The 11,634-nt window shown below is 50.1% G+C and overlaps 3 protein-coding genes across 3 annotated transcripts; 1 reads left to right on the plus strand and 2 right to left on the minus strand.

The window, feature by feature from the left end:
• Positions 1–6,631: 6,631 nt before the first annotated feature.
• On the minus strand, positions 6,632–7,905 carry LOC131207223 (putative defense protein 3). Its single transcript, XM_058199833.1, has 2 exons — positions 7,460–7,905; positions 6,632–6,719 (listed from the first exon to the last, which is right to left on the minus strand). Exons 1-2 carry the CDS (start codon positions 7,903–7,905, stop codon positions 6,632–6,634), a joined length of 534 nt encoding a protein of 177 aa, XP_058055816.1.
• A 1,271-nt stretch (positions 7,906–9,176) lies between these two features.
• On the plus strand, positions 9,177–10,762 carry LOC131212721 (probable phosphoserine aminotransferase). Its single transcript, XM_058206698.1, has 4 exons — positions 9,177–9,427; positions 9,488–9,860; positions 9,924–10,093; positions 10,257–10,762. The coding sequence occupies exons 1-4, from the start codon at positions 9,252–9,254 to the stop codon at positions 10,627–10,629; spliced, it is 1,092 nt and encodes a 363-aa protein (XP_058062681.1). The 5' UTR covers positions 9,177–9,251; the 3' UTR covers positions 10,630–10,762.
• Positions 10,649–11,348, minus strand: LOC131212722 (guanosine-3',5'-bis(diphosphate) 3'-pyrophosphohydrolase MESH1). The gene is made up of 2 exons (XM_058206699.1): positions 11,193–11,348; positions 10,649–11,118 (listed from the first exon to the last, which is right to left on the minus strand). The coding sequence occupies exons 1-2, from the start codon at positions 11,320–11,322 to the stop codon at positions 10,694–10,696; spliced, it is 555 nt and encodes a 184-aa protein (XP_058062682.1). The 5' UTR covers positions 11,323–11,348; the 3' UTR covers positions 10,649–10,693.
• Between the last annotated feature and the right edge of the window lie 286 nt (positions 11,349–11,634).

Raw genomic sequence — 11,634 nt, forward strand, 5'->3', positions numbered from 1 at the left:
TCGACCAAAAGTGTGTTTAATTTATCTCCTTATCTCCCGAGAGCACGCGGTTCGCACGTTCGAGAGCTCCTCTTCAAGGCTGTAAATCGGGCGCGGGCTACGTCTGGAAGGTTTCACAGTGACCCTGGCCGTGAGCTGCTGGTCTGGTTGCTTAAAGATATGTCTCTAATTTCCCGCTGCCTCCGTACTTAATGATTAATGGCGGTTATGGTGGCTCGACCGCCTCGGCAGAAGCGCCGAACGTTGAGTGCGACTTGAAATGAGTCACAAAAATCCTTACGAGCAACCGTTTCGGGGGATTAGCTTTAAAGTTTTAAGTGCTAAATAAAAATCACATTTTTTTTAAATAAAATAAAAAATGTGATCAGAAAAAGGGCGGCTTCTTGTGGTTATAAATTTACCGCACAACCGCAAGGAGCGGAATCGAACGCACCGTTGCCTTCCCGGTGCAACTTTGCCAAAGCCTCGAACGCTTTGCAGTGCGGTCCTGGGAAACCCGCAACCCGGCAAGGACCCACATCACCACCAGTGCGAGGCTATCGATTAAATAACCATGTGCAACCATGTGCCAACCCTGCACGGCGTCTCCCTGGCGTTTTTTGCTCTTTCTCTTGGTCCTTTCGCACGGCGGTGGCACTCTCCGTGGAATCAAACTTCACGTAACGCGACCCCGTAACGGGCCGCCAGGGAGGTTCCAAGGTTCGGAAGAAATTTCCTTTTCGGCCATCGATTGGTTTTCCACCGCTCGGACCAGATGTCGATCGTGGCACCAAGTGGTGGCTTCTTTTCGAATCTGACCCACGGTGACTGGCCAGTTTCATTCGGTCAGGACACCCAATGACCCCAGCTTGTCTAAACGATGCCCAACGCGTTCGATAGGCAATTAATCGATTGCAGCAAAACTTATTCTTCTGACGTTCCGACCGGAAGATCGGCTCGTTTCCGGCATCAGTATGCGAAAATCATCCCCAACGACTCGAGCACGGGTCAAGTGTCCGCTCGTTCGTATTATTCCACCTGCGCCACGCATTGGTGAGCGAGAACATGCAAAGATCGGAACCAGTATGGTCCGGCTTTCTTTCGCTCCTGTTCACCCATTTCCGGTGGCCCACCCGAGACGGAGGAGTGATTTATGTACTGGCGCATTCTAGTCCTGACCTCCCGTGTGTCTACTTCGGATTCGAGTTGCCGCCGAGTGCGTGGTACGTTGGCCTTTGCGTGCACCAATTATGAACGCGAATGCAGAACACTCTTGGGGCGCATGATGCGTGAGCAGCCGATAGGCCTACTTTCACCCACCAGACGTATAATTATTTTAAAACTCTGTCCCGCTGTCAAAAATATAGAAATAGGGCGCTAATGGCTGATGCCTAATCAACTTGCCTTGCCAGTCGGCGAGCAATTAACAAAGGCCGAGAGAGCCATTTTGCAGTCCACCAGTACAGTTGAGCAGAACAGTGCCCAGTTAGGGCCTTTGCAATGCTCGGCAAAGGCCTTTTCTTTGGCCAAACCGTCGCCAGTGGATGGCCACAATTATTCATATGAATGGCTTGGCAAGCCGCTCGGGCTTGGCTCGAGATGCGACTTTCGACGACGTCAGAAAGTCAGTGGAAAGAAAAAAAAAACGACACGATTCGCCCCAAAGTACGTAGACAATTTCGAATCCTGGCGAAGCAAAAACTAAAATAAAACACAGAAAACGATATACAGACCAAAGGCTGTACCAAAACTATCTTGAAGCAGCCAAAAACACGTACCATTATCATAAGTTATGCGTTATCTGAAACCTTTCGCGGAGTATCGGAGATTGTTTTGAACCAACGTGAGCCTAAATTGCGCAATAATGCCACCCCAGCCGATGGTTAATGAATGTTGCCGGGGTTTCACCAACCTAAATGGTCCGGTCTCGCACCTCACGTACGATTGCGAATGACAAACCCTTGCTTGGGGATTAATTAGATGCTTTAGGGCGCCGGCGATCGGAAACGCTATCGCATCGCAAAATATTTGTCCAACGTTCACCACCAGCAACCCGGCCATCTGATGGCTCCCCAAGGGTCGAGAAACTGGGCATTGAACATTGGAAGTGTATCGGATTCGGGCGTGAAGGGTTTCACAATTTCTCAACCCCACGCCGGCGAACCGATTTGATTGCTCCCAAATGGAGCCCAGAGGACACTGTCCTTTACATGGTTTTCCCACGTTTCCCAGGTGCCCTGTGCTGCCAGTGGGCCGTAAACAAACATTGATTTTGGAAATGCACACACTTTTTGGCACCACAACACGCCCCGAAGGCGATCTGATTTGGAAGCATCCTCGCAACTCGGTTGCCGTTGGGGCGAATTTTACGTTTTCTTATGCAAAACGCCTTCCAACGCCGGTCGTCAGACATTAGGTGGCCATCTTTATCGTCGGCGCGCAGACATCTGCAAATATCATCCGTAAACAATTACGGCCATCCTTGGGTACAATAAAGTTGGCGAACGGATGCAGAACCGCAGCGTTGAGAAAAGCAACCGAGCTTACGGCTTCGCCACTGGCTCCTTAACGTACCGGAACCGGTTGGCTCGTAAATCTTTGGATTTTTAACCCGTCCTTGTTGGTCCACAGGAAGGGACTGTGCAGTGCGCAATCCCAAAAATGCCGTTTCCATCGTGGTACCGAGCACCGAGAGCTGCTCGTCGTTGCTCTGTGTGGGGTGCTGTAATTCACAACCTCTATAAATACGGGAGTCATTAACCAACGCGCCAAACTCGACGGGGGCTGGTTAGCACCCTGTGCGAGACAAAAAGAAAAGCGGGAAAACAGAATTGCTCATAGCCCCATGTGCTTGTTGGGTAATTCCGACAACATGAACCAATCAACCGTGAAAGTGTAGTTAATATTGACGATATGATCTTCTGTCCTGGATAAACACGCATGTGACTCCGCTCTACTTTTGTAACGCAAAAACTGGACAGGCAACAACTGTGGCTATTCGTATCTAGCCTCGTGTCATCCATTGAGGACACTATTTCGGGTCCGATTGTTTATTTAACGCGTAGCCGACGCGAAGGATCACGCGAAAAATGCTTTCTTTTAAATGTACCACAAGAATGTCGCTGAAGAGAACCAAGGCCAGGCCATGAATTCTATCTATCAATGCAAAGGGGACCAGATTCAGAACCTTTTGGTCAACTAACACGACTGGTTACATTGAAAACCTAATGGCCAGCACGAAGTACCGGGTAACATGATAATGAAGTTGCCTAACAATAACCCAACGCTTCGGATAAACGCATTACTTACATAACATCCGGTCATAGGAACGTTTTGCTCTCGGAACACGTTATCAGCTAGCAAGTTTGTCTCAACGCGCATGGAGCCAAAAGGGTACAGGCGATAAAATGCAACGCTGGGTTCTTTGCAAATGCAGCTGGTTGCAATTCAAAAACTCAAGATGCCGGCGCAATAATGTAGGGCGAACGCGAGGTCCGGCGAACAACGGTCCGGCGTAGAATTCCTATTTTTGGTGACTCCATGTGGGGTCTGATTTTACACAGTCGTGTATGAAATTAGACGCCAACCTCTCTTTGTACAGTATGTTGTTTGGTATCTAAAAAAGTTTAGTAGTCACTAGAGAGTAAAAGAGGTGAAACATTCCGAACCGCACATTGAGTCATGGCCATCGTCTTGCAAAATTCTACACTTTTTATAAGTTTGTCTTTCGTTCTCGTAGTATCAGAAAATTTGTCATATTCTTCTTTATGCTTTTCGTTACAAAAGTATGTAACAATCCTTTGAAATCATGTCACTATCACCTATTTAACCTCTGTTAACAAATGGTGCTATCAGTGATAGGGACTGTCCCAACGGACCATTTATGAGATTATTTTCTAATTTTCGCAGCAAACCTACGAAAATAGTTTTTTTTTAAACAGGGCACGTCGGGCACGTCGCTACTCACCCACCTGCTAATACAGTGCTCCGCGGCCGATGCAGTCTCAGTACGTTTGCTTCGGTGCAGGTCCTTTGTTGTACTTGCTCCGACGACCACCGTGGAGGACTCCTTTGGTTTGCAAACGACACGCGCTCGCTCCTGACGCCAACACTAACACACACCGGTAACAGCAAAACTCACGACGCTACGCATCAGGGCACACACTCAAACACACTCATGTCAAAACACGCAACCGAAGAAGTCGTAGCTAGGAACTGAAAAAACGAAATGGTAGAAACACGTAGCCTTCTTTCTTAGCTAGCAACTCGCAGCACACTTTGTAGCGTTGACTGCATAAATCAACGTGTGCCGCATCGAGCGGCCAGGACATTTACAAAAAAAAACACAAATAAAAACAAATAAAAACTGTCGCTTGGCGGAACGAACGACCCGGAAACGGCGCCCATGGGCTACGCATCGGATTAAGCATTGATTGATTTGGCCTACATTTTTGCGCACTTTGCTTCATTTATTAACCATATTGTTTCTCTCCTAGGTGTCACACTGTTGGCAACACAATCAACATCTAATTACGATGTGGGGACCCTATTAAAAAAAAACAGTACCACGCGCATCGAGTATTTTATCGCCCCACTCTGCATGCAGGTTTATTAACTTCCGGGTAACGCAAATCATTGCCCAGGTCGCTGGCCTGTCCGCTCAGGTCCACACTTCGGCAAAAAATATTCTGTATTCGCTGGCGATCGATTTTTGAACTCCACTCCACTAGATAGCTGTGAGCTGAGCTTAAAGTTTGATTACCTTCCCAGTAGGCTGTGGGTTTTTAGTAATCGCAATATGGAGCCACGAAACACCATCGATCACCGTGGGGCACTAAAGGGCAGCACGCTAGGAAAGGATATAAAAATACAGCAAAAAAAAGCACAGAAAAAGTTCATAACACTCGCTACCGCCACACTGGTGCCAAACTCCATAAAAACGGTGGCGCCTCCATTCAACGTCACACACTGGATCTGGATTGGCCACACCACCATGATTCGAGTTTCGTTTCCAGGTCGAGTCTGATTTGGCCGCTTCTTGGGGCGCCGGCGACGAAGGACTGCGGAGTGGCTAGTGGCGGACACCACGGTGCGTAGTTAGTTGCCGCATTACGATGCTGTAACCGATGCAGACGCCGCTGCTACTAGCCACTTCCTTCAAGCTAGCGCCTCAGATCTGCAGTTCCAGAGTTCCGCATTGTTCTGGTTGCGATCACAGAAAAACACTCACAGCATTTGTTTAACGATTTACTTCATTTTGTTTTAACAACCCTTTGTTGGGCCTGCCCACTGCCAGCGCGCCCACCCTGACTACGTCTGCCGCACTAACGCAGCTACTTCGACCGGGGACTGGGACGTGTGGACCCCACAAACGAGCCCCACGAGGCTGCTGTCCTGCTCGCTCGCACACCCAACACAGCGGCCACACTGCGGGAGGTTCCGGAGGTTTGTTGTGCTGTGCCAAGTGGCGGGGTTCTGTTACACTGTCCGGTTTCACCGCCCCACCGCGAGTCACCTTTCAACGACCACGCAAAACGTGTTCCGTCGTCCGGTCCGCGAAAAGCGATGCACTCGAGGCACAGGCAAGTATACTCAGTAGACGTAGACGGACCTACCGCGTTCCGTGCCGGACTACATTAACCGAGCAAACTGTAAGCACAAATGAACGGCGACGACTGGCGTTGGACGATGGAAAGCCTTTTTTCCGTGGACGGACGAAGCAAAACTACTGCTGTCCTGCTCGCTCGCACACACCACCACAGCTCAGTGCCAGCCGCAGTGCCAGCCGCAGAGCCATCCGGCCGAGCGACCCGAGGAGGAGCTCACATCGACTGCGCAGCTGCCGGCGCTTCGGACCTCTCAGGCGACGAGGACACTCAGGCCGGTGGCCGTCGAGTGTGGCGCGATGTCCTTTCGCGCCCATCGGCTTACGGTTGCCTTACTGTTCGACGATCTACATCTTTTTTCTAGCACATGAACCACGTGAATGATTTTTTACCAATGCGTTGTTTGAATTCCACTCTCCTTGAGGCTGATTTAAGCGATGGAAAGAATGCACGTTAACTTTCCTTTCCCCGTGGTATTCATGTTGTTGTGTACGTTACATTTATGGCGATAACTAAACTTCGACCTTACATTATTCTCAAAACTTACATTCGCGCGAACGAACAATGGTCAGCATTGTGTATTTACTTGAACTTAAGCGATGTACTATTTTAAGTTACAATCAACAGCCGCCTATTGAAGGGCGCACGTTGCATCACTGTAGATTCATCTTAAAACACCCGCACAATCGTGGCAATTGTAACGAATGCATCTTATGAATTGTTTGACATTGATTCTGGCAGCTTAGATCACTCACATACACATGTGGGGTGCATAAGAAACAAAAGTATACTTATTAAACAACGGCCATTTTCAAATGGTACGATCCCATTTCTAGCGTTGCTCGGATTGCCTACATTTAGGCGGATTCATTTAATGGCGCTTTGAGAAACACTTTTTTCGTGCTCGCTTTTCTTTCGTTGCGTAGTTTGTTTTCATTATTTGTGTTTATAAATATGTGCAAAACGTATTAGAAAACACACATTTTTTATGTACAGATATCCAACGTAATTGGTTTGCTAATTTTATTCTTTTTATACACGCTTGCTTAACCTAGAAGACTGCGACCCTGAGCTGCGGGAACGTCGGCAATCACTCCTGCCCAGAAGGTACCGTAGTTTTTGACAATAGTGCCACTAAAAAGAAGAAAAAGAGAAAGAAAAAATTGGAGTACTTGCTGAATATCATCTTTCGCAGTGCTTCAGCCACTTAAGCAGCGCGTAGGTTTCAAGCGCAGCAGAAATTGCATCGAAAAAAATCGGGTCAGCCGCACGCGTTACTGTTGCTGCCGCATGATTTATGGGTCACTAGAAAAACCAGTTCTCGTGGGACATTTTCGATCGGGTCGGCACCGCCGACTCCGTGGTGCGTGTCTAGTGTCCGTCTTGGCGATCTGCTATCGGCGAAATGTCAAACCATCAACATCACGCGGCGACAAAGCATTGCTCAATTGTTGTTGCCCTACGGGGAACCGACAGGCCCGGGTAAGTGCAATAAACACACACCACACTCTCTCAGACCTTCGCGCCATAATCCCTGCAGCTGATTGCTGCGTCGTGCTGAGTGATTTCTGAGGGCCCTCGGTCTACGCAGCCAGACGACTCCGTAACCAGAATTATTTGCAACCGGTTCAGCTGGTCACCACTAAATAGCTTTTCCGTTTGACCCCGTTTCGATCGCCCAGCAGAAAGCGCAAATCTGCATCGTATCCAGTCTGGCACTAGAGGGTTACAGCGCACACAGTCCCACGGACAGTGCCAAGTACATTCCACGTGGTGAATTACACCTAATTACGGCGCGGAGAGTACGCTTTCTGCCAGACACATTTCGTATCCCGCCGCTCGGGCGACGCCTTTTTGACGCTGTCGGCACTTACGTGAAGTACACTTGCCCCTGACGGTCCGTCGGAGCCTGCCAGACAAAAGTGGCCTGCTCCTTGTCCCGGTTGTCGGCGTGCGTCACCGACGAGCACTCGGGGATGGATTTCGTGTTGGGCGTCTCGTACCACGAGCCAATCCATTCGTTCGTCTGTGCGTCACGTGCCTGAAGGAAGAAGCCCCGGAACACATCCTGGTGGCCGTGAAGCGTAACCTGTATCTGGGTGCCGGGACCGTACAGGTTGCCGCTGGCCGTCACCTGATACGGCAACGCGGCCAAACTCTGGCTGCGGGCCGCTCCGTGGTTTGGCTGGTTGGTACGGCTTTTCACGCACGTATCAGCCGGAGCACCGTCGGGGAAAGCGTTCGTCGGTGGAACCGCCACTAGACCGCAAGCTGCCACCACAACCACCAGGCCACAGACGCGTGAAACTCGATGCCGCATCATGATCCGAACAGAGCAGTCGCGCTAAACGTTACAGTCAAATGGCAACGCGATTTTATGTTCGACGCGCACTGATCATAGACTAAACGGCCAAAAAATCCGATCGCCACCCTTTTATAGCACGTGGCGTCGGCTCCCTCCTAATGTACACCGAAAACGAAAAATCCAATCCACCGGAGGGAGGTCATAGTGACTGCCAGAGCCGCCACCTATAGCTTAGGTGGGGCCAGATAATTATGCTGTCCGGGTGGTGGAGCGTTGGTTGAATGAACTGCGTAGAAATTATTTCTCTGGCTCGATTTAGGTGGCCAACCGGGGTGAATGGAGTGTTGGAGAACTTCGATCACCTTCGGAGTGGCGAAGTGACCATTTCTTGCGCGGTGAGAGCAACCTTCAGCCAACCTGGGGCCATTATGCGCGCAAAGTGAACATAACACTAGTGAACGAGCGTGGCTTCTAGACGTTTTTGAACATTCTCCTAACCCTCCGCCAACGGTCGTTGCACAGAGGTCAACAACACCATGATGGTGCACACGTGAAGTAGCAGTTTTACAATGATCTCTTTAAGCTTAATATGTTTCAGTTTACCCAATAAATCTTTTGTGACATCTATTGCGATGAATTGGAGTAAGTGTATTTTCGAACCAAAGTCCGTTCCGAGGGCGTAATCTTATCTACTGCCTGCGGTGCGTCGCCCCGTTGTCATGAGCCATTGGCCTGGCCTGGGCGAAGATCCGGTCTGTGCATCGGTTCATCTGCAGGCGCGTCGGCAGACGATCTGTGTTCAAGGTCGCGATCGGTGAACGATCAACGTTGCCCAGCAAGAGGTGGCCGTTGAACGAAGACCCTTGAAACAGTGATGCATATCCCGGCCCTCCGCCATATCTGCCGTTGATAATTCAAAAACACATCACCCGTGACGTCACGAGCCAGGAAGCTATGGTCGCGATCGCCTTGCTATCAGCAAGCTCAGCTGAGGAGAGAGTGCGCCGCTTCGAATATGCAACAACAAGCGGCAAATAACACATTGTGTACTGTTCTATACCCGTCATTGCCCGCCATTGCCGTTCCCGCACTATCTGGCCGGCCAGTGCAAGTGCGATTGGCTTGTTGACAAACGGGTTGCCGTTCGCGGCGTTTCGTTACCGAGTCGGGTCTCGCTGAACCGGTTAGAACCTGCTCGTCCTCACTGATGATGGCAGACGCACACTCGGCGGGGCCACGGGGTACGAACAATTTTGTTGCCCTCACTTGACAATTGACCGGCTTGCAGTCACGATCCGCGAGCGTAAGCACTTCGGGAACGGGTTTCTAGTTTGCGTTACGGAACGGTACGGATACGCACGATGGTCATCAACTTTGGGGCAGGTCCGGCCAAGCTGCCACGCGAGGTGTTGCTGGAGGTGCAGAAAGAAGTGGTGGAGTACGGTACGAGCGGTATGAGCGTCATGGAGATGTCTCACCGTGGTTCTACCTACGTCGCGCTGCACGAGGAAACGTTGGCCTTGGTCAAGGAGTTAATGTAGGTATTCTGGTGGGGTCATCGCCCTCCCTCTCGCTAATAATCTTTGGCTTTCCTTAGCGACGTTCCGGATAACTACAAGATACTGCTGATGCAGGGCGGAGGCACCGGACTGTTTGCGGCGGTGGCAATGAATCTTATGGGCCGCACGGGAAAAGCGGACTACCTCGTGACCGGTAGCTGGTCGTCGATGGCGGCCAAAGAGGCGGCTCGCTACGGTAAAGTGAACTGGGTCGTATCGAAGCAGGAAAAGTATTCAACCGTCCCGGATCCGAAGCAGTGGAAGCTTGACCCGGACGCGTCGTACGTCTACTACTGTGATAATGAGACGATTGGTGGCATTGAGTTCGACGTGGTGCCGGAAACCGGAAGCGTGCCGCTGGTGGTGGACATGTCATCGAATATGCTTTCTCGTCCGATCGATGTCAAAAAGGTTAGTGGTTTGACCCGACATCAGCCGGAAGATGTGTTAATTGATCCCGTTTTGCCCCTTCAGTTCGGAGTGATATTTGCCTGCGCGCAGAAGAACATTGGCCCGTCGGGTATTACGGTGGTGATTGTGCGAGAGGATCTCATCAGTCACGCTATGCCCATCACGCCGACCATCTTCGACTTTGGCGTCATCGCGAAGGCGAACTCAATTAGCAACACACCGCCCACGTTTATGTAAGTGGTGGTCGATCCCTTTTATGCGAAAGATCGCCCACCGGGCAATCGAAAGTGCAATCTTTCCCGCGGGGCCGGGCTTATCTTTGGGCGGTGGTAACGCGGTCCAAGTACTTATCGCTCGGTGTTTGTCTGTTCACTATCTCTTTCCATGGCGACGCAGAATCTACGTGATGGGGCGCGTATTTGCCTGGATCAAGCGGTACGGTGGTGTCGAGGAGATGCATCGGAAGTCGCTCACGAAATCGCAGCTCGTGTACGATGTGATAGCGAAATCGAACGGGTTTTACTACTGTCCGGTTGAGGCACGCGTACGGAGTCGGATGAATGTGCCCTTCCGCATCGGAGGTGCCGGTGGTGACGAAGAACTAGAGAAACTTTTCCTAAAAGGCGCCGAAGCGCTCGGTATGCAGCAACTGAAAGGTCACCGATCGGTGGGAGGAATCCGGGCATCGCTCTACAACGCCGTTACCGTCGAGGAGGCCACAGCGCTAAAACAGTACATGCAGGAGTTCCTGAAGAAGCATTCCAAGTGACGATCGTTACCACGGTATGGTCGGAAGGTGGCAAATTTATTAGCACCCACTCATCAACAAGCTATTAAACAACATTTTCCTGCTTAAATATATCGTCCAGAATGCGTTCCAACGGTTCATTGGTGCCCTTTAGATTATCACAAACTTGTTTCGCCCAGCGAAAATATTCGCGACAGCGCTCGTCGGTCCAATTTTTCGGCTTACAGCGTTGCAGATCGCGCAGATTGTAGATTTTATCGGCCAGCTTCACCAACCGCGCCCGGTAGCTCGTGCCCCCGGCATGTACTATTTGAAGACGCTTTCGTTCCTGCTTCGGTAGCGACTTGTCGTCCGTAATCTCTTCCACCAACGATCGTATCGTCGATCCGAACTGGGATTCAATCTCCTCGAACGTAGTATCCGTGTCTTCGACCGTATCGTGCAGTATGGCCACCGACAGCACGTCGATATCGGTTATACCGCCTTCTGTGGCCAGAATATGTGCCACACCTGAAACATGTAGTAGGTACAACGTTATAAGCAGAACGTATTGGAACGATCGTACCGATCGTACTCTGTCTCACCGATTGGGTGGTTTATGTAAGGCGTTTCCTCCGCATCTAATCGCCGCTGATTCCGATGTTTTATAGCCGCAAAATCGATGCATTTGGTGTAGGCCACCAGGATATCTGAAGAGATTTGCCCTGTTTCCATCAAATGGCTGAAGTTTGTAGCACTTCACTTTGGTCTTATCAATAAAAAGCGACATTGTTATTGTTTTCATAAAATCAGCTCCAACAGGTTATACGGTCTGGTTCAATACTCCAGTCCCGTTGCACGTGTGAGAAGGATGAACGCAGCCACGCAGCACGCAGCCAATTCGTAATTTAAAATTGCACAATCCGTTAGCTGTTCAATTGAGGTCGACTGTTGAATGAAAAATCTGCCAAACAAAATTAACAGTTTCATAGTTAAGCATCAGAAATATCTAAAAAAATAATTAATAATGAATAACAGAATAATGAA

Source organism: Anopheles bellator, chromosome 2 (assembly GCF_943735745.2).
Source record: "Anopheles bellator chromosome 2, idAnoBellAS_SP24_06.2, whole genome shotgun sequence".
Taxonomy (NCBI): Eukaryota; Metazoa; Arthropoda; class Insecta; order Diptera; family Culicidae; genus Anopheles; species Anopheles bellator.

Coding starts and splice junctions, on each gene's coding strand:
- LOC131207223 (XM_058199833.1), bottom strand. CDS start 7,905: ATGCGGCATCGAGTTTCACGCGTCTGTGGCCTGGTGGTTGTGGTGGCA. Junction 6,720..7,459: donor CAGGGGCAAGTGTACTTCAC/GTAAGTGCCGAC, acceptor TCTTCTTTTTAG/TGGCACTATTGTCAAAAACT.
- LOC131212721 (XM_058206698.1), top strand. CDS start 9,252: ATGGTCATCAACTTTGGGGCAGGTCCGGCCAAGCTGCCACGCGAGGTG. Junction 9,428..9,487: donor GCCTTGGTCAAGGAGTTAAT/GTAGGTATTCTG, acceptor GGCTTTCCTTAG/CGACGTTCCGGATAACTACA. Junction 9,861..9,923: donor GTCCGATCGATGTCAAAAAG/GTTAGTGGTTTG, acceptor TTGCCCCTTCAG/TTCGGAGTGATATTTGCCTG.
- LOC131212722 (XM_058206699.1), bottom strand. CDS start 11,322: ATGGAAACAGGGCAAATCTCTTCAGATATCCTGGTGGCCTACACCAAA. Junction 11,119..11,192: donor TTACATAAACCACCCAATCG/GTGAGACAGAGT, acceptor TACATGTTTCAG/GTGTGGCACATATTCTGGCC.